General features: G+C 44.9%; 2 protein-coding genes across 5 annotated transcripts in view; one reads left to right on the forward strand and one right to left on the reverse strand.

The window, feature by feature from the left end:
- BRF1 (BRF1 RNA polymerase III transcription initiation factor subunit) overlaps nt 1-25648 on the reverse strand; it is a 180581-nt gene that overhangs the window by 107346 nt on the left and 47587 nt on the right. For both annotated transcript variants that reach the window (XM_066629563.1, XM_066629554.1), the window contains exons 3-5: nt 24288-24360; nt 7130-7279; nt 5758-5851 (exon numbers count right to left, since the gene is read on the reverse strand). In XM_066629563.1, coding sequence (XP_066485660.1) covers nt 5758-5851; nt 7130-7279; nt 24288-24360 — 317 coding nt within the window. The remainder of the gene's footprint in view (nt 1-5757; nt 5852-7129; nt 7280-24287; nt 24361-25648) is intronic.
- BTBD6 (BTB domain containing 6) lies at nt 15969-20457 on the forward strand. Of its 3 annotated transcripts, none has more exons than XM_066629584.1 (5): nt 15969-16055; nt 17402-17684; nt 18272-18362; nt 18769-18887; nt 19060-20457. In XM_066629584.1, the coding sequence occupies exons 2-5, from the start codon at nt 17491-17493 to the stop codon at nt 20090-20092; spliced, it is 1437 nt and encodes a 478-aa protein (XP_066485681.1). In that variant the 5' UTR covers nt 15969-16055; nt 17402-17490; the 3' UTR covers nt 20093-20457. The 3 variants fall into 3 exon arrangements, with proteins under 3 accessions (XP_066485681.1, XP_066485673.1, XP_066485669.1); XM_066629576.1 differs by lacking the exon at nt 15969-16055 and adding an exon at nt 16787-17164; XM_066629572.1 differs by lacking the exon at nt 15969-16055 and having other exon boundaries at nt 17179-17684.

Consider the following 25648-nt stretch of genomic DNA (forward strand, 5'->3'; position numbering starts at 1 on the left):
GAGTTCCTTGGCTAAGGGATGACTCTACTCACCCAATCTGATCTTTGGTTACCCCTGACCAGGAAAGACTTCCTGTACAAACTAGGTCACTGCCTGGGCAACAGCAGTGCCCATAAAGCCCAGTAGGGGCTAATACCACCCCCATCCATCTTGCTTCACCAATCAAAACAGAACAGGACACTGTATCTATTTGATTTACAGGGGGGAAAAACTCTGCAATACCATTAATACTTCCAGCATTACCTGCCACGATTCACTTCCACATTCCAGAGTCCCAATGGCTTATGGATTGTAACTGTAAGCTATGATTACAACTCAAGTAGTGACTTCAAGTCAACCTGAGCCACTGTCTTACAGAAGCCTACCTACAGAAGCCTGAGGTAGGCTTAATGGTTCAGATCTTAATGGTATCTTAATGGTTCTGATACAACTATTAAGGAACCTCTCTTCTAATAAACCTCTCAACATGCACGCATGTTGCATACAATGTGTGGGTGAGTGTGTAGAGTGTGATTGTTGGAATTGTAGTATATATGAATGCTTGTATCTCAAAGGTGCATAAATTTCATGCTGTAGCACAATGACAATAAAATAACTACTACTACTACAACTTGGGAGGGGCATGTCACGGGGTGGGGCAAGTGCTTTTTCCTTTAAGAGGTTTTAAGTTGGTTGCTGGGCAGAAGATCTGAGGCTACCCAGGTGTAGTTTATTGATGATTTAGAGCAGGGGTGCCCAAACCCCGGCCCTGGGGCCACATGCGGCCCTCGATGCCTCTCAATGTGGCCCTCAGGGAACTCCCAGTCTCCAATGAGCCTCTGGCCCTCCAGAGATTTGTTGCAGCCCGCACTGGCCCAACACAACTGCTCTCAGTGTGAAAGCAACTGTTTGACCTCTTTGCGTGAGCTGTGGGATGAGGGCTTCCTCCACTGCTTGCTGTTTCATGTCTGTGATGCAGTAGTGGCAGCAAAGGAAAGGCCAGCCTTGCTTTGTGCAAGGCCTTTTATGGGCCTTGAGCTATTGCAAGACCTTCATTCATTCATATAAGTTCATCTTTAATATATTCATATATGTAAACTTATGTAAATTTATTCAAATTTTAAATGTAAATTAATTCTTTCTTTGGACACCCCTGATTTAGAGGATAAAACCTGGGTGTGGGTTTTCAGAGACAAGACAGGAATAGCAGGAGGAAGGAAGCTGGGGCTAGTAGTCCTTGTGGTGGAAGAACTGTTATATGGCTGACCTGCTTATAATGTTGGTAACTTGTAGTTTGTTAAGTTAGCTAACCTTTTCTTGTTTTATTCTACTGAAATGCATGTATTAATGTCTCTGGAGCAGTTGGAGCTCCCTTAAAGTTCCATAATAAAATCCTTATATATGAAGATTAAGTGCAAGGAAATTTATTTTAAAAGAACCTGGATGTTTGTGGTAATATAAGCAGAACACATTATCCTTAGGGGTTTGGTGGATTAGGTTGGTGGAAGAGGATATGGGCTACATCCTGCCTGGCTTTGGGAATCCTCTCTAATCTTTCACTGACCCCAAGGGTGATGGTTGTGACAGTATGTGCAATACTTACAACACTGCACCCCCTCTAGCTATGCTACTGACCCCAGGAAACATCATAACAAAACTCTGGCTTGCACATTCTCTCTGCTGCTCCCATGTAGATGTTGGATCATGAAAGAGGCAGGAGATGCTGTAAGATGAATTTGAGCAGGCCAGCTTGCGATTCAACCCGGACTCTTCCTGGACAGAATCTCAGGTGCAAAGGATTGTCTGAACAGTTCCTCTACTTCAGTGGTTCTCAAACTTTTAGCACTGGGACCCACTTTTTAGAATGAGAATCTGTTGGGATCCAACGGAAGTGACTTCATGATTGGAAGTGACATCATCAAGCAGAAAATTTTTTAACAATCCTAGGCTGTAATCCTACCCACACTTACCCAGGAGTAAGTCCAATTGACTATCATTGTTAATAGCATATACATAGTAGCCTGTTACATTTTCCCCAAATACAGTCACATACAATGGCAGCATTAAGCCTAATACATTAAAAATAAAATATTGAAATGAATGGGGACCCGTCTGAAATTGGCTTGTGACCCACCTATGGGGTCCTGACCCACAGTTTGAGAAACACTACTCTACATCATAGATACTAGTATCTTACATGAGGTTTTTTAAATAGTTCTGTAAAATAAGTACTTATTAATTCAGGCAACTTCTACTTATTGGTGTTTCAGGATTCTAAATTCTTGAAGGAAAAATAGCATGGGCCTAAGTATGCTTACTTGGAAAGGTTTGTTTTTAATATGCTTGTGATAAATGCAATATAATGTGGGGTTATTTGAGAAACATCAATCATGTTTTATGGATTTGTGATAAATACAGTTGTAATTACAGTTCCCTGAAAATAATTCAGCTGTCACGTTTACCTTGTCAAAGTAAATAACACTGTCAATTTAGTTGATATGCATGACCTGAGTAAACATTTCAAGCACGAATTTTGCAGTTATGCGCCTTCATTTTAAACTGCTCAAATGGATGTGCTTCCACTACAATTCAGAGTACTGCTATCATTAGAATAAAATGAAAGTTGCACGCCAACAATTCATCCAAAACATTTGGAAATCATGAAAAGCACCTGTTCAAGAGGGTTGCTAGCTTTAAACTGGCTTAAATTAATAGATTGATCAACTAAAGCAGAAGCTTTCAACCCATTTTACTAGGAAGCCTGGACTTCCTTCCAAGATTATCAAGGCAATTAGACAAACTCATAAAGGAGAAGACATCAACAACACTAGCCTGATGGCTGAACAGAACCTCCATATTCAGAGGCAACATGCCACTGAATACCAGTTGTGGGGCGGGTTACTGTGGTAGTGGGTTATTGCCTTCCAGACCTCCTTGTAGTCTTCCCAGAGGTAGTCATCTGGCTGGCCATTGTGGAAAAAAGGGTACTAGACTAGATAGGCTTCTGGTCTGATCCAGCAGGGATCTTTCTACGTTTTTGTCACAGGCTCCTGGATGAGAACATCAGTAATGAATGGCATGTAGCCCCAAACGACACATCCCACACGGTACAGGCACAGAGAAGTGTTGGGCACAATGAAGGACAAAGTACAACCATGCAGTCTAGCAGGCCCAGCTGGTAACATTACAGGACTAGTATAACACATGGAAGGCTTTACAACAGCAGAACAGAGTTAAGCTGTTGTAAAATGGCTGACAAAGGAGCGTGAAGTGCCATTTTGCAAGTGCAGCCGCTAGAATAGAGGCAGGGAGGTTTTTAAAGGAGGGAATAAAATCTGGCACATGCCATTGCTACTGGATCCATCCCGCCCACTGCCCACTTACCCCATTCCTCCCCCTCCCTACCCTGTCCCCCCCTAACCTCCCCCTCTACCTTATGTGGTCTGGCAGGCACAGCAGGATCTGTTAGCACAGTTGGCGTGATTTTATGAAGCTTCTTGGATGTCAGGTACATGAGACCAGAGTACATGGGTATTAATAAAGCAAGCATGCCTTGGAAATACCAAGTTCTTTTCAAAATGAAAAACATTTTAAAATAGCAACCACCACTCAATATGTTAAATTTCAGCTGTTACTATTTTATGATTTAAGGCAAAAAGTGTCCACTATCTTTACACTCTTGGGAATAGTGGATTAGATAAAAAGTATGTGTGAGTAGAACACTACTTGTGCTATGGGGTTTCCTATCTCTTCCCTCATGCTACAGATGCCAGAAAACCAATACTGAGGGTTGGGGGGCCCTGGGGAATAGCATGTGATATGGGCTGATGATGGAATAGGGAGTCGGCAAATCCTTCTCCAGATCCAACTCAATATTACCAGAAAACCTTAAAAAGATTCTGCTATACACTTTTTCTTGACTTTTTTGTGGGGGGGGGGGGTTTTACTGTGTGTGCTATTGGTATTACTTTTGGCATTCCCAGTTAATAAATATGGCTTTAAAAAACTGCCACATAACTCATCTTGCACACCCTCTCTTTGACGGCACAAAAACATTCCGCCAAAATCTATTGTTTTGAAAATTAAAAGAGGAATGTCTTGACAATTAAATACGCAGAAAGTTACATGGAAAATTTCCATCACCGGATATGCATATTACAGGAGCCCACTAGCAAAGTTGTGTTACTTCCTAAAGCTGTCTTCTCTGCCCAAGCTATTCTGTTTAACATCAAATGTTGAAACATTTCAGTTGCTTGAATTTCAATGGAATGTTTCATCATCACCAACTACATGGAAAATCAGCATCCATACTACAAGTTGCAAAAAGCAAACATGTCCCAAGAGTTTTACTTAAAACACATAAAACCGAAGTCTCAGCTCCAGTCATCTTTATTGCTAACATAAGATTAAATTAATCACTGGTAAGGAAATTGAATCTTGGTCTTAATCTCTCTGCAAATGCAAAAACAGTGCCGAATTTTGAAACAGTTGTCCCAGTTCAAAAAACTTTGTTGGTACTGCGGGGTTAGAAACACACACGGAACTCTTTCTGCTGTGGAAAGGTATTGCGGCTTGCTTCAATGGAGGTGGAAGCTCCACATATTGAAAAGGATACACTTCTGGAAGCTGCCCTTGGCACTGAAGTGAATAGGGAAGCCTGGATGTGCAGAAATTCTGAATGCACAGTGTTCACATGGACTATGATGAAAGCTGCTGTGTTCCCAGTGCTGGCCCATCCGTGAAGAGACCTGATGCGACGTGCAGCAGGATGGCGGGATCGAGGTAGCCCACTTCATCGCAACTCTGCCACCATTGCCTCCCTCAAGCCGCATCAATCCAGTTCTGCTTCCCTACTCACTCACTTTGTGACAGGGACAGGGCAAGGAAGGAACTTAAAGGGACAGGGCAAGGAAAAGATGAGTGGGTAGAAAAGCAGGTTGCCACTGCCCCACTGGAAAAGCCACATGGGCAGCAACAACCTGCTCCATTCACTTCACTCGTTCCTCTTTTAAACAATAAAACAAAAAGTGGGGTGAACACTGCAAGTTCTCAGCAAAATTTTCTATTTTGTCTGAAAGGATCATGTGGGAAGAAGCTGTGGTAAGTTTCTGGACATCCCAGGCTGCAGCTCCCTAAGCCAGCCAAGCAACAGTTACAGAGGCAGAGGCACTGGGGTGCCCATGTGGCTGTGCAGCTCTAACCCATGCAGCTGTAACCCATGCAGCTTCCCTCTCAGTGATCCAGAGCTTGGGAATGATGACAGTGTCACTGCTGGGTGCTGCACAGCCAACCCCATGCAGTTATGATAGGGCCTTCATATACAGGGGAACGGGGATTAGAGGGAAGACTGATCGCAACATGGATGTGCAACATGAGCCCCTGCAAATGGCAGTATGATGCCTCTAGACTGACTATCCCTGGCATATATTACTGAGCACCTGGTCTTCTGACCTCATCTTCTCAGCGGAGGAGTATCTTCTCCCTACTGCACTATACAACTCTGGCTTCCAAATCCAGCTCCAGCAGCTAAACTCAGAGATCCTGAGTGAGAGAATCATGTTCCCCAGCGATATTCAGGTACAACCACTCACAGTCACAGCCTGGCTCTGATCTGCACCACCATTCACCTCCACTGAGTGGGAAGTTTGGGTGACAGCGCTAATAGCAAGGTTCTAGAACCTTACTTGCAAAGGACCCCTTTCTAGGAAAACAATCCAGTCCTTCATGCAGCAAAGGAGATCTTTCAACAGTGCTGTGATTAAGACACACGTGAACTACCTTTTCCTCAGCGTAGATTCACCAACTTTAACCACCCGAATGACTTCTTTCACTGTGCGTCGAAAGTCATGCGTTCTTGCTGCAACCAGAAGAGCTAGAGCAGAAACCAGGAAAGGCCAACATCAAAACACAGTTCAATAGCAGAAAGCAAGGAAATATTCTGAGTCACAGAAGTACCATTGAAATTCTAATTCTCATATTAATTTTAAAATATTGATGTTTAGCTCTAGGCTTGAATACAGAGTGACTAAACTAAAGTTTTACAAAACTTACTTTGCAAGCAAGAAAAATAAATCAGCCTGCAAAAACCATTCTGAAAATGTGGCATGGTGCGTATGGACAGGGCCTAGTACAGGTAACTATGCCAACATATCTCACAGGGGCAAATGCACTGCCCACTGCTGCCCCACCCCCAAAGACTGCTGAAAGAGTCCCAGAGGGCTGCCACCATCACATCCACACTGCTGCTAGAAGCAGCAGCAGGTGTAGCACAAAGACTAGGGTGCACAATTAAACTTTGGGCTCTGTCTGCCAGCGTGGTCTTGTAGCCTGTACAACTGCCTATAGCCTGCCACCCCACCCAACCTGGTATGGCACATAGCTCCTCTCTGTTCCCCAAAGTCCCAGAACTTGTCTTCTGGCCATCTACAGGTTTATCAGGAGTCAACCTCGAGGCAAAATCCAGAGCCGGAGTCCCTGATGCAGTTCATGGCTGTACACAGTCACGTTCTGGCAACTCCTGCGATGTCGCTGGAACCAACCTTATTGGCTTCTGCCTTTCCATTGGACCATTTCAGCGACGTGGAGAGGGGGAATTTGCTGCATGAGTAACAGTCTATTCCCCATATCTACTTTACCCAGGCTTCGCGCACTGGAGAGGACACTCTGTTCCAGAACACTATTCAGAGTGTGATACCATAGTCTTCCGAGACTGAAGGATGCCAACAAGATGCTGAACAGCATTCTGGAATTTAAAAAATGCTGACTACATTGATCCAGCGAGCCTCTTCTTGGGCTCTAATATAATAATCTCATTTCATATATTGCAGAGACGTCTAGTATGATGCCCTTCAGGAACTATTATGACACCATTGTGAAGGACTAAGACAGAATAATCCACTGGAAGAACATGCGGCATGCTGGCGTGTTGCCAAGAGTTAGATTAGGCCTGAGGGTTTACCTCCAAACCCCTTCAGCTTGATTTTCTAAGTTCTTTAACCTGGGATTAACCGAAGGGCATGATATTCTAAGAATGATGCATGCAATCTCCCCTTCGTTGCAAAACTGTAATGAGAAGGGGGCTACATCCAAAACAGATTCACCAACACTTGCCACTTCAGATATCACACAATTCAAACAAATTCTGCCATACCTGCTCCACAAAGCCCCGAAGGCCTTCGCCCAGTGTGCATCCAATCCCTTTTCATCTGCTGCAGTAGCCTTAGAGCAGTCATAGAGACCTCATGGTTCTTATCTCCAAACTCCAGCATGTGTGCAAATCGAGGAATATACAAGCATGGATCTGCAACAGAACAAGAGTCCATTATTTGTGAGCTTGACAGTGGCATTTCCAAAGATGCATCTTGAGCACTGACAGAACTTGGACAGCACAACCGTTGCTTTTTGAACTACACGACACTGCTATCATTTTCTCTGGCGTGCGCCAGTAAGTAATAGAATGCCTCTTCAAAGAAAATCAGCTCAATGAGCCAAACCATACTTTACATAAGAAATGCATGAATTCACCTCCTCTTTATTTTTTTTTAAATGAAAATCAGCTTCAGGTGGTTGCTAGTTTGCCTAGAGAGGGACTTTATAACCTTTTTTCCTTCCTACCATTTATCATAGGAACCTGCCCCATACCACTAAGTCAGTTCACCAAGAGCAGCAGACAAGCAACAGCTCTCTGGGATGTCAGGCTGAGATTTTATACAACCCAAGATTTGTAACTGGAAATGCCAGGATTTGAGACACTCTGCACACAAATAGGTGCTCTGACACACAGTGTGGGCCCTCCCTGCTCAAACCTGACCTCCCTGCTCAAGCTGCTTTGCCAACCTTGTGGAGAACACTCTCTTTCCAAACATAGGAAGTGGGCATTTAGCTGGTTTGCAGGTCTCTTGTTATCTGGTGTGCTCCCTGGGACTTTTGGTGGGCCACTGTGAGATACAGGAAGCTGGACTAGATGGGCCTTTGGCCTAATCCAACAGGGCTGTTCTTATGATAGCTGGAGGCGAAATGTGTTTGTACCAGACTCCTGAATTGCAAGGCCATTGCTCTAGCTCACAATTAGACCTTAATTGTTTCTCAGGGGTTCATACAAATTTTAAAAGTTGTCACACTGCATCATAAGTTATTGCACTACAATGAACACCAGACTGCTTTGGACTGAAATGAATACTCGCAATAATGAGGGCGGGGATGGGGGTGATATTTGGCAAACCATTGGGCAATATGGCTCTGATGGTGAGGGGGAAGGGCCGCTTACACGGTACTTGCAGCAACTGCTGTATTTATCACACCTCTCCCCCTCTGGTTATGCTTTTCCCTTACTGCACTGGTTTTCCTTCACTATTCAAGTGGTTATATGATGTTATTCTCGTTCTGATGTAAAAGCAAAGACAGAGAAGTGTTCGGGATGGCGCTTCAAAACAGTGAAATGCAGCTGTAAAATAAACTGGATCAAACTTCTGAAATGGCTTAAAAATCAAAGCAAGGCAGCATTTTCATCCGATGATGACAAAACATTTTAAAACCTTTTTCTTAATAATCTGTGATCCTCACTGCATTGCCATTGCTGCCCTAAATGGCTGTAAGGGGGAGGAGGTGCTTACACAGTGCATTGCGGTTACTGCCATACTTACCACACAACCCTCTCTGGCTATACTTTTGCACTAAGGATCACCACTTGGAGATCCCAGTCCACCTACTGCCATATGAGCTTCTCCACAGCACACAATCTTCCTCAAAGCCCTGCTTCTGGCCGCTGCAGAAACACAGAGAGGGGCAAGCAGGAGCAGAGCCCCTTCAGCAGTAGTGCCAAGATCCTGGGACTCCCTCTTGGGGCAAAAGTCTCCTTCCTGGTATTTCTGTCACCAAGTTAAAGTGTTTTATTTCAGAGAGCTTCTAAAACTCTCCAGATGGGCGGTTGAAGCATTATGTTGCTAAGTCTTAGTGGCTTATTCTTGTTGTTTCTAATGGTTTTTACTGTTAAATAGTTTGATTATTTTATGGATTTTTTAAACACTGGTTATGTCAGCCATCTTACAGGAGCTAGACATGAAAAGCAGGATATGAATCTTGTAAATAATTTGAAAACTAATAAAAGCAGACTCCTGAAGAGTATTAATATGTTCCCACAGGTGCCAACCCAGAGGCCAAAGAGGTGTAAGGAGGAACAGCATTCCTGGCAGCCCACTTTAGATAAATGGGAGGGGTAGGGGGCTGTCTTATCATTCACCATTCCCTCCTTGAATAAGCCCGTAAAACTAATTGCCGACCAAAGCTACATGAATCAGACAGTACTCAGTTGATTATTTTCCTTCGGTTCCTCATTTGGAACATACAATAAAATTTGTCGGTCTGCTCAGTTCCCAAAGTTATATCAAACTTTCAGCCTTCATCCAGATTCTGGGACCACAATTGCAGTTTGTGCTATTGTAAAAACATGCTCTATTGGCTGCTTTCAGTTCCAAAATGAAAAAAAAATTCTAAGAATTGTGCTCTTGGGGGAGGGACACCAATTTCTAATCATATGCGTAGTTTTACATACATACATAAGACCTTTATTGGCATAGATAATGGAAATACGAAACAACAACCAAACATTAAACATTCAGAACACACAATAAAATAAAGCACTCATAATTATCCAATACCCCCTCCCCCCATTCATCATAATATAGCGGAAGACCCAGAATTCCGTCCTGTCAGAATCCCAGAAACAAAGTTGGCAACCTTGTCAAGAGAGTCAGTTTCCTCTATGGAAAGAAGAGTTTGTAATTTAAATGAATCCTCCCAGCCCTGCATTTTGTTCAGCAGTGGAGCCAGATAGATCTTACGAAGGGTATCATGGAGTGGGCAGTAAAAAAATATATGATGTAATGTCTCCACACAATTCCTGTCACAGGTACATCCTCTTTCTGAGTAGGGAATGCCACTAAACCTGCCCGCTAGCAGAGCTGATGGAAAGGCATTGCATCTCACAAGGGAGAATGCTCTGCGAGCCTGTGGGCACTGCAGATGATAAAGGAAAGAAGCTGGCTTCCCAAAGCTGACTGGGATGTGCAGATGGAGAGGGGAGCAAATGGTGTTAGCTGCACAGAGTAGCTCTTGACGCTCAATATCGAGCAATCTTTCCTTGATAGTCCTGTAGGCTTCGCTTAAACCAATCATACCCAGGCTTGCTGTGTCTAGTCCTATCGATTTAAGCTTGGTGAGTAAATCCGCAACCTCCACAGGCAGTACTGGATCAGCCAGAAGCTGGTACATTAGCCCATATGGGGCAGCACTGAAGAGGATTGCAAGCCAAAATTTTACTGATCTCAACCAAGTCAATGTTTTAAGTCTAATAAAACCCACTTCAAGACACATCACAGACTATGGGACACATCTGGGAAAACCCAAGATCCTCTGCAGGAAGGATGCCTGTATGCTCTCAGTTGAATGATTCAAAGCCTTATGCCAGATTGGACAGCCATAAAGAACTTGCGAAAGTACCTTAGCCTTGAATACCTCTAAAGCAGCCGGGACATATCTGTTACCATGGCTAAAAAAAAAACCGGGAAATTGCAAGGGATGAGATTTTTGATGCATTTAGGACTGCATTACGGTGAGAAACCCACGAATGCTTATAGTGGAAATTAATGCCTAAATATCTGAATGTCTTTACCTGTTCCATTTTGTTGCCCATAAATGACCATTTAAATGGTTTCCAATTGTTGGCAAACACCATGATTTTAGATTTAGAGTAGTTAATCTGTAACTTGTTGGATGTAAAATACTCTATAGATTGATTAAGTAGACGTTTTAAGCCAATTCTTGTTCGAGAAATAAGAGCCGCATCATCCGCATACAGTAATAGCGGCACTGGATGGGACCCAAGTATCGGGCAGTGACTATCCACTGTCTTCAAGGCTGGGGCTAAATCATTCAGGAACAGGTTAAATAGCATGGGAGCCAAAATGCATCCCTGCTTAACCCCTTTGTTTATAGCAATGGGGTGTGTGAGGCTACCATTCCTGGTATATCTAACTTTACATGATGTGTTAGAATATAAGATCTTAATTAACATCAATAGTCTTTTATCAATCCCCATGCTGGCTAATTTAGACCAAAGAAGATCTCTATCAATGGAATCAAACGCAGCTCTTAGATCAAGGAAAGCCACATAGAGTCTTGCCTTGGCTTTCTTAATCTGTTTATAGACTAGGTGAGATAAAATTAAACAGTTATCCATTGTTGATTTGCCCCGACAAAATCCTGATTGCTCAGGACCTAGGATAGCCTTAGAGTTGGTCCAGGTAAAAAGCTTATTATTTAGGTATTTCGCATAAATTTTGACTATTACAGAGAGCAAGCTGATAGGCCGGTAATTCGCAGGGAGATTAGGGTCACCCTTTTTAAAAACTGGGATGATTGTTGCCGAGACCCAATCTTTGGGAACTAAGCCAGTCCTATCGATCGTTGTGAAGAGGGGTGCAAGCAAGTGAGCCCACCACTCAGGGTCACATTTTAAAAGTTCAGGAGGTATTAGATCCGGTCCGGCAGCTTTCCCTGATTTCAATTGATCTATTATCTGTATGATCTCCATTGGCATCACAGGGGGCCAAGTAGGTAGATCAGATGAATTGAAGTCGAGTTGGGTATCTGGGGATTTGCACTTATCAAAAAATAGTTCTGAAAAATGTTTAATCCATACAGAAATCCATTGTTTTTGGATTAAACAAAAAAAAAATGCGTAGTTTTAATGCTTTGTTCTATGCATACATCATGTTTGGTAAAGATTTCAGTTTCTCATTTCCTGTCAGGTAAATTGTTAACGATTATACGCAATTCAGTTTTCTTAGCTGATATCCTTCTTAAGTTGTTCTCTTCATTAAGACAAGTCTTTGCTTGGAAACATGCATTGAAATCGTTCTTGCGGATATACAATTTAATAACTTATCATCCGAAAGAATGATTTCAATGCATGTTGAAATCTAACTGATTATTAGGTAATAATTAAGAGCCCAATCCTGAGCTCACACTGCCAGCTCGGTAAAGCACTTTTGCAGCCCTCAGCGCTGGTGCTAGCTCTGCTCCAGCCGGTGCTGAACTAGCGCCCGTGGATCACCAATGCTCCACCGCTTGGCAGTTGCCCGAAGCATGGGGCAGCAAAGACGTAGGTGGGGGTGTGGGGAAAGGTGGGGAGGAGGTGTTCCAGCATGGAGGGAGGTGGAGGGAGGGCAGGGAGAGGGCAGGGAGGAGGCGTGCCAGGGGGAGGGAGTGGGGCAAGAGGGAAACAGGACCAGTGGAGCTCAGCTCCACTGGATTCTTAGCCTCCTTGTCAGTTCCACCACCTGACACAGCTTTTGATTCTACAGCAGCCCAAGAATGTGGAAATACGTGTGAATGGATGACCCACATAGCCCCATTTAAAGTTGTTCAAAATCTCTTAGCCATTTCTCACAGGATAAAATATAAAACACGTGGGTTTATTTCTTCAATGAATTTTAGCGTGCTGACCAAATCTATTGATTGAGAAGTTATTTCCTGAGTTTAGCACATTGACAGAATTGTGTGTATAGTTCTCAACTCTCTCTAAATGGGGGGTTTGCTTGGTGGAAGGTGCAAGTAAAAGGGCTGAACAGTCTAGAACCCTGGAGAGCTACTCCCAAACAGTGCAGGCAACAGTGAACTAAATGGGTCAATAGGCTGATGCAGTAGAAGGCAGCTTGGATATGTTCCCTTTATGCAAGTGCCACAGCTGTTACTCAAGCTCACAACCATGATTTGACTGCCGGGATGCTCTTCATACCTATGTTCATAGAGAACAGATGAATCTATGACGTTGTCTTATATTCTAATAAGATTCCTGCAGCCAAGGGCTAAGAAACTTGCTCATGAGGCAGAACCTAAAGGGGTCACAGATACTGTGCATGCCAACACAGGATGAAAATTTGCAGTTTGTTCTTCTTTTTCTTTCCTTTTATAACAGAAGATGAACCAAAATAAGATCACTCTTGCTGTGTTTCTCACACAGAGTTCAAGACTTTCATGTTTTATTTATTTGATCCAGGTATTTCTAAAGCACCTTTCTACCTCTGAAGAGGACCCCAAGGAGGCTTACTAGGCTTACCACATTTTAAAAAATACTACACAGTAATAAAATTCTGGTCAGTGCTAGTTTCTAATGAAACTGTCACTGAGGGCCAGGACACCTCTTCTGGGCCTCTCTCCAGGGCCAGGGCACCTCTCCAGGGCGTCCTGGAATGATGTTGTACTTCATTAGTATTATACTCCGTATTTAGCATATTCAACACATATACCAAAGATGTGCCTGAAGAGCATGAAAACAGGTTTACTTTTCTAAGAACATAAACGTACAAGCAGCAGTATAACAGCAGTTCTGCTGGATCAGACCAAAGGTCCATCTGATCCAGCATCCTGTTTCCCTTAATGTCCAACCACATGATTTTGGGAATGATACAAACAGGAAATGAAGGTCCTGTTTCTTCCCACTCCCCCCCAAACACAGTTGGTATTCAGTGGCATCCTGCCTCTGAATGAAGACGATGCATTTCAATATAAATAAGAGTAAAGTCATGCACATTGGGGCAAAAACCCAAAACTTCACATATAGGCTAATGTCTGTGACAGATAAGAAGAGAGATCTTGGGGTGGTGGTGGACAGCTCGATAAAAGTGTCAACCCAATGTGCAGCAGCAGTGAAGAAGGCATCTATGCTTGGGATCATTAGAAAAGATATTGAGAACAAAACAGCTAATATTATAATGCTGTTGTATAAGTCGATGGTAAGGCCACACCTGGAGTACTGTGCCCAGTTCTGGTTGCCACATCCCAAAAAGGACATAGTGGAAATGGAAAAGGTGCGAAAGAGAGCGACTAAGATGATTACTGAGCTGGGGCACCTTCCTTATGAGGAAAGGCTATGGCATTTGGGCCTCTTCAGCCTAGAAAAGAGGTGCCTGAGGGGGAACATGACTGAGACATACAAAATTATGCATGGGAAGGATAAAGTGGATAGAGATGCTCTTTACACTCTCGTACAACATCAGAACCAGGGGACATCCACTAAAATTGAGTGTTGGGAGAGTTAGGAGAGACAAAAGAAAATATTTCTTTACTCAGCGAGTGGTTGGTCTGTGGAACTCCTTGCCACAGGATGTGGTGATGGCATCTGGCCTAGATGCCTTTAAAAAGGGGATTGGACAAATTTCTGGAAGAAAAATCTATTACAGGTTACAACCCATGATGTGTTCGTGCAACCTCCTGATTTTAGAAATGGGTTATATCAGAATGCCAATGCAAGGGAGGGAACCAGGACGCAGGTCTTTTGTTATCTGGTGTGTTCCCTGGGGAATTTGATGGGCCGCTGTGAGATATAGGAAGCTGGACTAGATGGGCCTATGGCCTGATCCAGTGGGGCTGTTCTTATGTTCCACATAGCCATTGTTACTAATAGCCAGTGATAAACTTCTATGCCACCTTCATGTATTTGTCCAAATTCTTTGGAAAGCTAATGGTTATTAGTGGCAACAAATTCCACCAATAAGATGTACAAATAGGCAATTGGCAATGGTACATAGAACCAATCACCAAGCCAACCACTGGTCCATCTAGCCCCACATGATCTACTTTGTCTAGCAATGTCTCTTAGGCCTCCAGGCCTTCCTAACCCTGCCACCTCACATGGTTAATGTGCCAGAACTCTGGAGCTTTTGTTTGCAACTTTACCACTGAGCTAAGATTCCCTCCTGAAAATGTAGGTATCCTGCAACATATGAAGTGCAGTTGCAAGCAGTGGTGTAAGTAGAAGGGGTACAAAGCACTAAGTTTTGCAAAGAGCCTCACCACTGTGTGCAAGTGGCCCCTCCCCTCTGGAGCCATTCCTGGTGATAGGAGCAAAATGGAGGCTCCCACTGCCTGGAATGGCTCCAAAGGGGAGGAGTCATTTGCATGCTGAGGTTTCCTGTAAAACTTAGTGCGTTGTACCCTCTAGCTACACAACTGCTTGCAAGTTGTTCCTTCTCCTACTACAGGTTCACAGAACAATGGCCTGAAACGCCCCACATCTTATGCAACTGCGTTGTCTGTGTGTGAAAATTTCACATCCCTATATTTTGCAGTGCGTTACACATGCGGATGAGTCCAGCCTGAACCCAGTGCTTTGTGTAGGCAGCAAAACACAGATGCGATGACCTACATCAGTGTTTCTCAGATGGTGGGTCGGGACCCACTAGGTGGGTCGCGAGCCAATTTCAGGTGGGTCCCCATTCTTTTCAATGTTTTATTTTTACTATATTAGTCTTAAAAGCATGCGGTATGGTGTGTGACTGCATTTGGGTAAATATTACAAACCTGTACTTTTAACAGGCTACTATGTATATGCTTTTAACAATGACAGCAAATGGGACTTACTCCTGGGTAAGTGTGGGTAGGACTGCGGCCTAGAATTGTCAAAAATTGTCCTGCTTGATAATTGTCACTTCTGTTCACGACATCACCTGCGGCGGGTCCTGACAAATTCTCATTCTAAAAGGTGGGTCCCAGTGCTTAAAGTTTGAGAACCACTGACTTACATCAGTGCCTCTACAGAGGTGCTTTCTGTGGCATTAGAAACTGTATCCAGACAGTGCCTGTGCGCGGGCTTGATCCTTGATGCACCTCCATGCGGTCCCTGGGATTTCCGAGGGTGAATGAGAAGCACACCACTGAAGCCATGCAATCCCTGCCTTTGGGGCAGGGCCTCTATGGCTGCTGCTTGACTGCTGCACTTTGGGTGACCCTCCCTTGCATTCTATCCCCCAGGGTTGACAAGCAAAGAACCCCAACTGTTCCCTGCCCAGGGAAAGACCAGACTGAGCGGGGCCAGGTGCATCCACGGTGCAGGCAGGGGCGCCCTCGCTCGGCACGCGGAGGGAAGCGCCTGCCCGGGTGTGCGAGCGGCCCCTCCCGCCCGCTGCTGCCTGCTTGCCTGCCACCTCCGCAGTCATGGCTCCGGACTCTGCGCAAGAGCCTCCCTTGCAAACTTTCCCGGCGGGGATCGGGCGAGGGGGAGCCTCGTAGGGCAGCAGGTACGGGCTGGCTGGGTGGGGACTGACCGCGGGCGCCGGGGCACCGGGAAGAGGGAGGGGGAGGGCGGGCAGGGCGCTGCAGTCGGTCCACTCTGCGAACTGCAGGCGCTCGCCAGCTCAGAGCCTTTTGCATTCGCCCAACAGTGGCGTAGCCGGAGGGGGGGCAACGCACTGGGTCTTGCAGCGTGCAAGGGACCCCTTCGGAGTCATTCCAAGCGGGGGGGGGCAAAACGGAGGCGTACGCCTGGAATGACTCCGAAGGGGCCCCTTGCACGCTGCAAGACCCAGTGCTTTGCCCCCCTCCAGCTACGCCACTGCATCCAAACCTCCCCCTTTGCAACCATCGGGGTCCCTGGGCAGGCAAGGGTCCGCATCTGGGGCGGCCCCACAAGCGCCCAGCCTGATGCACGGGGGGGAGGGTGTGCATGGGTGGGGGGGCACTGCAAAGCCTGGAAACTTTATCCCCCCCCCAAAAAAAAGGCTTTGTAGCAGTGGGGACTGGGAGGGGGACCCCTGCGCTCTAAGGCAGCCCCCCAGCCCTTTCCCCACCACTGGGGTCTGCTGTGCTTCTCCCCCCTCCCAGGAGGAGGGGAGGGAGAAGAATGACATATTGTCTGGCGAGGGAGGGAGGCCGGCCTCCCCTCTGCGCCCTGCTCGCCTCGGCCATTGGAGCAGGCGCCGGTGACGCGCGGGGCTGCTGCTGGCTATTAGAGGCGGAGGCAGCGGCGCGAGGCGGAGGCAGCGGCGGGCAGAGCCAGGGCGACGGGCAGGCGAGCACATCCGCGCACCCGCAGCCGGCTCGCAGGGGCAGCAGCAGCATCCCCAGCGCGGCGAGGGCACCGTCTCCCCAGGGCGGCTGCCCTCCTCTGCACGGGCTCCGGATCCGGCCGGGGAGAGAGCGCGCGGCTGGCGGCCCTTCTCCGGGGCAGGAAGGCGGCGGAGCCGTCGTGGATGCCCAGCCTCCGCCTGGGAGGGGAGCCCGAGCCTCCTGCTTCACTTCTCCCCGAGAGGATTCGCAGAAGTCTGGGGGGTCGCGGGCTGGGGCGCCCTCGGGCACTGCCAGCTTCGGGCTTGCGGCGGGGACGCCCCCGCGCAGCTGCAGCCGCCAGGTGAGCCCTGGCCCCGAGTCAGGCGGGCATCGTCCTCTCCGCCACCGTCCTCGCGGCGCCTCCGTCGGGAGCACACAGCGCGAACGAGAGAGCCGGGCAGAGCCTCCCCCCCTCCCGAAGCGGGGCTGCGCCGGCCTCGCGGCCGAGGAGGGGCTCCCCTCCCGCCGATGCCACCGGACCATGGCTGCTTCCAGGGCCGGATCATGAAGTGCCTGACTTTCTTTCTTCTGCTTCCAGAGACCCTCAAGAAGTCCCGCAAGAGCGTCCGGGCCACCGGCAAGGGGCCAGCATGCTATGAGATCGGGCCCCTGGCCCTCCGCAAGAAGATGGCTGCGGAACTTTACCCTGCCAGCGCCAACACCAACCTCGCCCACAGCAGCGCCGCCGCCAACAGCAAGAAGAACGCCCTCCAGCTCCAGCAGAGCGCGCAGCCCCCGCCGCCGCCGCCCCTGCAGAACCTCAACAACAACAACGTGGAGAGCGCCAACTGGCAGTCCTTCCACCCCACCCTGCGCGAGAGGTGAGCGGCACCCGCCCGCGGGCAGCCTGCCTGCAGAGGGAGCAGCAGCAGCGGCGGGGGGGGGGCAGTGAGTGGTGAGGCAGAGCCTCCCCACCAGAGTCCTAAGAAAAGCACCACCGCCAGGGGAGGCACCCAAGCACTCAACCCACGCACATCGTGGGGGGCGCCTGAAAGGCAGAGAGAGACTCTCCCTGGGAGTGAAGAGGCTCCAGCGGCTGCAGGTTGAAGCAAGCAGGCTGGGTGTGCACCCACTGCACCCTTCCTGGCAGGGCTGCCAGAGGCAGCCCCTTTTTTAAAAAAAGAAATAGCAAGGGGGTGCAAGCGAGGGGCCTGGAATCGCCAGCAAGCGAGCTGGGGGGGGGGTTTCCTAGAGACCAGGGGAAACTTTACTTGGCTCCCCTGCTACCTGTCCCTTGCTGGGAACCTGCCAGAGTGGGAAGGAGCCACTGCAGTCATGGTTGGACTGGTTCCAGGATGGGGCGGGCGCAGGCAGCACTGAGAGAATGGCTGATGGAGCAGGCAAGAAAAACACTCCAGATTGACTTTGCTGTTTGGCTTAACTGTGGTTCTTTTTTGTAAACTTGCAGGAACACACTCATGTTCAATAACGAGCTCATGGCTGACGTGCATTTTATTGTGGGCCCAGTGGGGGCAGCCAAGAAAGTTCCTGCTCACAAGGTTGGTAGGATCAGTCACTTCCCCCCCTCCCCCACAGCTTTCTTACAATGTTATAGGACTGCATTTGTATCAGTGTTGAAATGGAAGCACTTAAGTCTCCTGCTTTCTATATTTTCTTCTGGGATGATGTTGGAAGCAACAGTGTTCCACTGCCTTAGGTTGGCACTTACCCTTGATATTTTTCTAGTACACTGTAATTCTGGGCAAAGTGCACTGTGTCCAGCCTAAGCTTGGTAGCCTTTGTAGGAGACTGAGATTTACCCCTACTACCTCAACTGGCATTTTCATTCCCTCAGACTACAAGCTTTCTGCTACAGAGGGACATGGTTTACTAAACTATAGTAAACATGAGTTCAAACTAGCATGGCTGACTTGGGGTACTTGTCTTTTTTTCTTTCTCATACAGTATGTATTGGCGGTTGGTAGTTCTGTCTTCTATGCTATGTTTTACGGTGATCTTGCAGAGGTCAAATCTGAAATCCATATACCAGATGTGGAACCTGCAGCTTTCCTAATCTTACTGAAGTAAGTAAGCTGTAAAGATGGCTTTATGCAAATGAAGTTGAACTGTCAAAGCACCATGGGGGGAAAAATTAATATCAATCCCTAACAAAAAGTTGTTGATGTTAAATTGCTAGCTGCATATTAAGATAGCAATACCTTCTGTTTCTAAAAGGGAATGTTTTTATATTAATAGGTACATGTACAGTGATGAAATTGACCTGGAAGCCGACACAGTGCTTGCTACCTTGTATGCTGCCAAGAAGTACATTGTCCCAGCCTTAGCAAAAGCTTGCGTCAATTTTCTGGAGACTAGTTTGGAAGCCAAGAATGCTTGCGTCCTACTGTCTCAGAGCAGACTCTTTGAGGAGCCAGAGCTGACTCAGCGTTGCTGGGAAGTCATTGATGCTCAAGCTGAAATGGCACTGAAATCCGAGGGGTTCTGTGAAATAGATCAACAGACGCTAGAGATCATTGTGACACGGGAAGCCCTGAACACAAAGGAGGTGGTTGTGTTTGAAGCTGTCCTGAACTGGGCTGAAGCTGAATGCAAGAGGCAAGGGCTCCCTATCACACCAAGAAACAAGCGGAATGTATTAGGAAAAGCTTTATACTTGGTACGGATTCCCACCATGACTCTGGAAGAGTTTGCCAATGGAGCTGCTCAGTCCGATATCCTCACCCTTGAGGAAAGGCATAATATTTTCTTATGGTATACTGCTGCAAACAAACCTAAGCTAGAATTTCCACTGACAAAAAGGAAAGGACTTGTACCACAAAGGTGCCACCGATTTCAGTCCTCCGCCTACCGTAGCAATCAGTGGCGGTACCGAGGTCGGTGTGACAGCATCCAGTTTGCTGTAGATAAAAGGATATTTATAGCTGGACTGGGATTGTACGGGTCAAGTTGTGGGAAAGCTGAATACAGTGTCAAAATTGAACTGAAGCGGCTAGGAGTTGTGCTGGCCCAGAACCTGACAAAATTTACCTCTGATGGATCTAGTAACACTTTCTCGGTGTGGTTTGAGCATCCCGTGCAGGTGGAGCAAGACACCTTTTACAACGTAAGTGCCATTTTGGATGGCAATGAACTCAGTTATTTTGGACAAGAGGGCATGACTGAAGTGCAGTGTGGGAAAGTGACATTCCAGTTCCAGTGTTCCTCAGACAGCACCAACGGCACAGGAGTACAAGGGGGACAAATACCTGAACTCATTTTCTATGCATGATGCATTTCACTTAGATTGTATCCCAAGTACTGCTATGCACACTAAGGGATATGCTGATGTTACTGCAGGAACTCCAGAGCAGTTCAGAATGTTACACTACTTACTATCTACTTACAATCAGGTTATCAAACTAAGTGAAGGAATGCTCTTGAAATTAATCTTATTTTATTTATTCATAAGCTATTTGAATTAATTATTAAACTGCAACATGCAGGAGGGGAAAACGCTGAAATTTTGCACGTAACGTGCATTTATTTTGTATATAGATAACTAACTTGCAGACTGCAACCGACTCAAACAGAATGTTCTAAACTAGAGCGGTTTGAGAATCTGTTGAATATAAAACAATTTTTACTTGTCCTAAACACTTGTGTACTTTGCTGTGTCTTGATAGCTTATTTTCACATTAAAGTTCACAGAAAGTGCAACTCATCTTTTTAAAGAAACATGCCTGCCACAACCCAAGGCTGCATTATTCCACCCATTTATGTAAACTTAACTTTGATACCAGTAAGACTGAAGGCATATAACAGGACAGGATGGTACTGCGGAAAAACAATAACCTTAAGGCTTTATTTACTGGAGGCATTTCTGTCAGTCAGTGTGCAGAACTTGACCCCAACAGCTGTTGTCATCCTGTTGGGCTCACTGATAAGAGGCACAATGTATGGAATTTATTCAGGGCCAATTTCTCTTGATATAGGGTGTATTATACACCCTCAAACAGTTCTATGTTACTCAGATGTCTGATGTTTAAACAGCTCTGGGTAATTCAAATAATTACAAAGTCTATACCAAGAGACGTTGAAGCTGACTCACTAATAGTCCAATCCTAAACAGCAGAAAGCTGCAATCCTACACGCACTCACTTGGGAATAAGCCCCATTGAGTAAATATGCATAGGACTGAACTATAAAAAAGACAGCTAAATTACAAAAACAGATTCTTATGGGAAGGTCTCATAATTGTTACAAGCAGATAATGAAACTCATTTCTGTTCTCAGAGTACTTTTCATCGCTCAGTTCCATGGGTTTGGTGTCACTGGATGAGTGACAGAGCAAAGATAAAATAAAATATGATAATTCAAATATTGCAAGTACCCACTGTTCAAATCCAGAGCCAAACCAAAGGCATATAATATAGCTTGTTATGTGGTAGATTCTACACTTAAGAATTTTGGCTGTCTAAGTTGTAGCAGGTTTTGGGGGGGGGGCAGGTTTATTAAATAATACACTACCAGGGTTCTGTTGATTCATAAAAGGTAAATACATCCAACAAGAAGGCCTAAAGATCAAGGCAACAAAGGAGCCCAAAGCAAATATTTTCTTTCCCATCATATTTTACAATAGTTTGGGAGTAAAAACTGGAATATTTCAATATATGAATAGTAACATAATTGCTACAAACTGTGACCTGTAACAACTATGAGGTTTTACAGTCTAATTCCAAAGCTTTTTTTCCCCTGAATACTTTCAGCAACTGTATGCTAGGGTGCCCTTTATTAGAGCAACTCCCAATTCGAGACGTTTGACACAGTAAGTTTTCAGAGCAAAATAAGCTAAAAATGGATTGTGCAAGGCTATATATCTTGGCTTGATGCTAGGTCACAAATAGCTCTCTTGCAAAAGGAAATGTCTCAAGCATCAGGTTACATTTGAACTGGGGTAAACTAGGAAAAGAGATACCAGCCAATATCCAAGGAACAGTGCAGCTAATTCAGAGTTCACAAAGGGATTTTGGACCTGTATTTCCCAAAATGTGGTCCCCCAAATAAGATGAAACCATTTTTGCAACTGAAGACAGCTTTGAAAATATTTTGTGATGTGGCATCAGAAAGAGCTATTGAAAGGAAGAGTCCAAGATTTGTCATATGGATTGCCCAATGCAACTCTGGGCACTGTATTTACCAAGTCTAGAACCATACTGCAAGATCACCAAGGATGAAAGAATAAAAGCAAGGCAGCCAAACCACTTTTAGACACCACAGGATCACGCTGAACTCCCATGTTACTGTGTACAAATCTACATTGATCAATAATGTATCTTCCTCATCCAGTCTCTATAAATCCATCAAATGCAGTGCAATTCTAAAAACCATTTGTTGCTGTTCTAACCCTATTTAAATCAGGAACTACAGCACTGTTAAGTGACCTCTGAATCACATCCTAAATTAAATTCATATTATATGAAAACAAAAGCATAATCATGTGTTCCAATATGGAAAGCACTTTGAATCTTATTGCATTTGGAAACAGCTAGTGTAGCACAGAGACTCAAAGCATGAGCTGGAAGCTCCCAGTTCAAATGTCATCACTACCCAAACAACCTTAAGCATGCCACTTTCTTGGCATGATATCTGCCATCTGATAACTGCATTATTGCCTGCGATAAAACAGACTTACCCTAAAGAATTGTAAAATTACTGAGATAATGTATGTGATGTGCTTTGGGAATTCTGAAGTGCAATATTAATGCCAAGTTTTTATTAACAAGTAAATGTCAAAAATGAGTATTTTCAGATCTGAACATATACAAAAATGCTTTGATTAACATAGACTGACTTTGTTGTAGAGAAAAGCACAGTCAATGTGGACAAGTTTTGGTTGTCAGCTAAAGGTATTCAGAGGCTTCATACGCTTAGTGGTAAATTTTGGAATGTTCTGTCATTTCTCATTTGCCTCCCAAAATATTATGAAGTAATTACAATTTCTGACATTTACATTAATGCTTTTAGGTGAGCAGCAAACTCCATCAGGGAGTCATGCGGTAGCGCTATCAAGATTACTGATACTTCAGAAGTGATAAATGCATCCCTTTATAGGAATCAGGACCACCACTTGTACAATATTAATACAGACACTGTAGGCTGAGTATATTTTCTGACCGAAAGTAGTGATCATGCACCTTTGATTATGGAAACATATGTTAAAATGCATTACAATAGCACTGCCTTTGGTCATGGAAATATTTGCAGATTGTTGGTGTAACACCAACATTATAGTTGCTGTCCAAGTAACTGCGTACATAAAGTCACTATGAAGGCAATTTTCATAATTTGCTTTGATTTTATTCAAGGTCGCTGATTAAGTGCTGGCCCCCAAAGTGGAGATAATCAAAATTACCACATATCAGCCTCCACCTAAAACAAAGCAGCTGCCGTTGTGGTTGAGAAAAAAAAACCTTTTCATGATTTCAAACAAATTTTATACATGGCTCTTTATTCTATCCTTTCCTATACATACATTACAAACATGCTAACCCAGCCTTAGTGATAAATTACAATTCACTCACCCAACTACACTTAACCCAAAATCCTAAGTACTTAGGAGCAAGCCCCACTGAACTCAATAGGACTTACTTTTGAGTAGACATGCATAAGATTATATTAATTACATTCTTATGCAATCACAGACCAGTTCTAGACAGGTTGGCCTAGACGCCACAGCCAAGCAAGATCAAGGTTCCTATATGCCATTAAGAGCACAATCCCATGCACATCTACCCCAAAGTAAGCCCTATATTTTAATTAGATTTACTCTCAGACATGCATGTATATAAGGACTACAGCCTTAGAATCTTTACTTTCCCTGGAAATACTGATGGGTGGGATAACTGCATTAAACAGCAACTATGATGTTGTTTCCAGTGCTTCTAAGACAACTTGAAGTTGGTTTTGCCTCAAGGGGCTCTGCTGTCACTGCTATCCATTATTTGCTAGGGGAAATTTGCTAGTCACTTAAAAACAAGGCTTTCCCACTACAGGTGATAACACTCAATATGCATCAACACTGTTCCATTTCTTGGAATCTAAACAGGACAGGTCCATGCTTAAAGTTCAGCAATTCGTTTAGCCATAATTTTTAAAAACAGCAGAAATGAAATGAGGAAACCTTATCTTGTTCATGCTGTTGTTGTTTTTTAAACCACTCGGCACAATCACATGCATTTCTACTCAAAAGCAAGTTCCATTGTGTTAAATGGGACTTACTCTCAAAGTGTGTCTAGGATTGCAGGTTATGTTAGGGTTAACTCTGTGCTTCAGATGGTAGTTTTCATCTCTGGACTCCTCTGCATATATGCCTGAAACACCTTCTAAATAGACTTTAAATTGCACTATGCAAATATTTTTTTGAGAAGCTGCCATGAAATTCATGGCACAAGTAAGACCCATGTACAGAAAGCCAAAAAAAATACCTATAGCTGGAGCATTTATGCAGAGCTCTCTGGCCAACAGAAGGAAAGTTTTTCCCAGCACGTAGACATTCACCTGTTCAAGTGGGAGGGAAAAACAAAAACAAAAAGAAAGAAATGTTGACTATTGTCTCAATTGTTAAATGTTCCTTAGTACAAAAAAAGCAATATTCCTAAAGTGATAGTTTTGCTTTTAAACACTAATCCAAATAATAAAATATGAACAAATTTTCTGTCACCACCAAATTATTATTATTATTATTATTTTTGCCAATCTCATAGACCAGGAATTCACACTGAAAAGAATATACACCATTTCCCAAGGAATCTGTCAGTCATGGCCTTTTGATGGGCCCCCAATTTGTCCTTTAATCACTGTTGGGCTGAATCAGCAATGTGATCTTTTTATACATTCTTTCACAGATATCCACTAAACTATTTCATCATTCATCTAGCATAGAGGTATCAAACATAAGGCCCGCAGAAGATATTTATCTGGTTCTACATGATAATTAGGCTGTCCCAGTGCTGCCATTAGCTGCTGAGCCGCAACATGACACCTTGGCAGAAGTGGCACTGCTAGAAGGGCAGTGCTGAGAGATCCCAATCATCATGCAAGCTACCCTTTCAACAGTGCTACTTCTACTGAGCAGCTTCTACCCTGCACCTCTGGGGTTCTTAAGAAGTCTCCCATCCACACACTAACAAAACACAGACTAGCTTAGTTTCAGCAAGGCTGCTGCACTATGTATCTTCAAACCATAACTGGAATTCATCTGAGGCTATCAAGAATTCATGCGTCACTGTCAATATCCACTAAATTTTGGACTCTTACTATACACAGTCCCAAACTATGCTTTTCTAAAAGCATGCTGTGTTCAGCATATTGAAAAAGCATCAAGCCAATAGGAAACAAAAAGATGTCACAAAAATGTACATTAGGGATTAGCACACCAAGTGGCTCTCTGGAAGCTGATCTGGAAGTCAGTTCTCAAAGTTGATTTGGAGACCAGCATTTTCAAGCATCCTTACCACATCTGTAACTAGTTATGCAAAAAACCACGAATGATTTCATCCTCTGGTGGAAGTGGCACAGTCATCTGCTTATTCCCCTCAGTATTATTCATTATTAAAACCAGCCATTCCCAAACTTACTGCTGCTGCGACACCCTGACAACCGGAGGTCAGTGACAGTGACATGAAATGTGTCATGCGGTGACTTCGCTGTCATTCACTTCCAGGTTCAGAGGTCCAGTGCAAACAGTGGTAAGAAGGTCAGGATGGGTGGAAGGCTTTTTGCAGCGCACTGTTTTTACACACTGCAGCTCTGCCCACTATGCTGAGCCTCCTGACACTGTCTGGAG

The sequence above is a fragment of the Tiliqua scincoides genome, chromosome 1 (assembly GCF_035046505.1).
Source record: "Tiliqua scincoides isolate rTilSci1 chromosome 1, rTilSci1.hap2, whole genome shotgun sequence".
Taxonomy (NCBI): Eukaryota; Metazoa; Chordata; class Lepidosauria; order Squamata; family Scincidae; genus Tiliqua; species Tiliqua scincoides.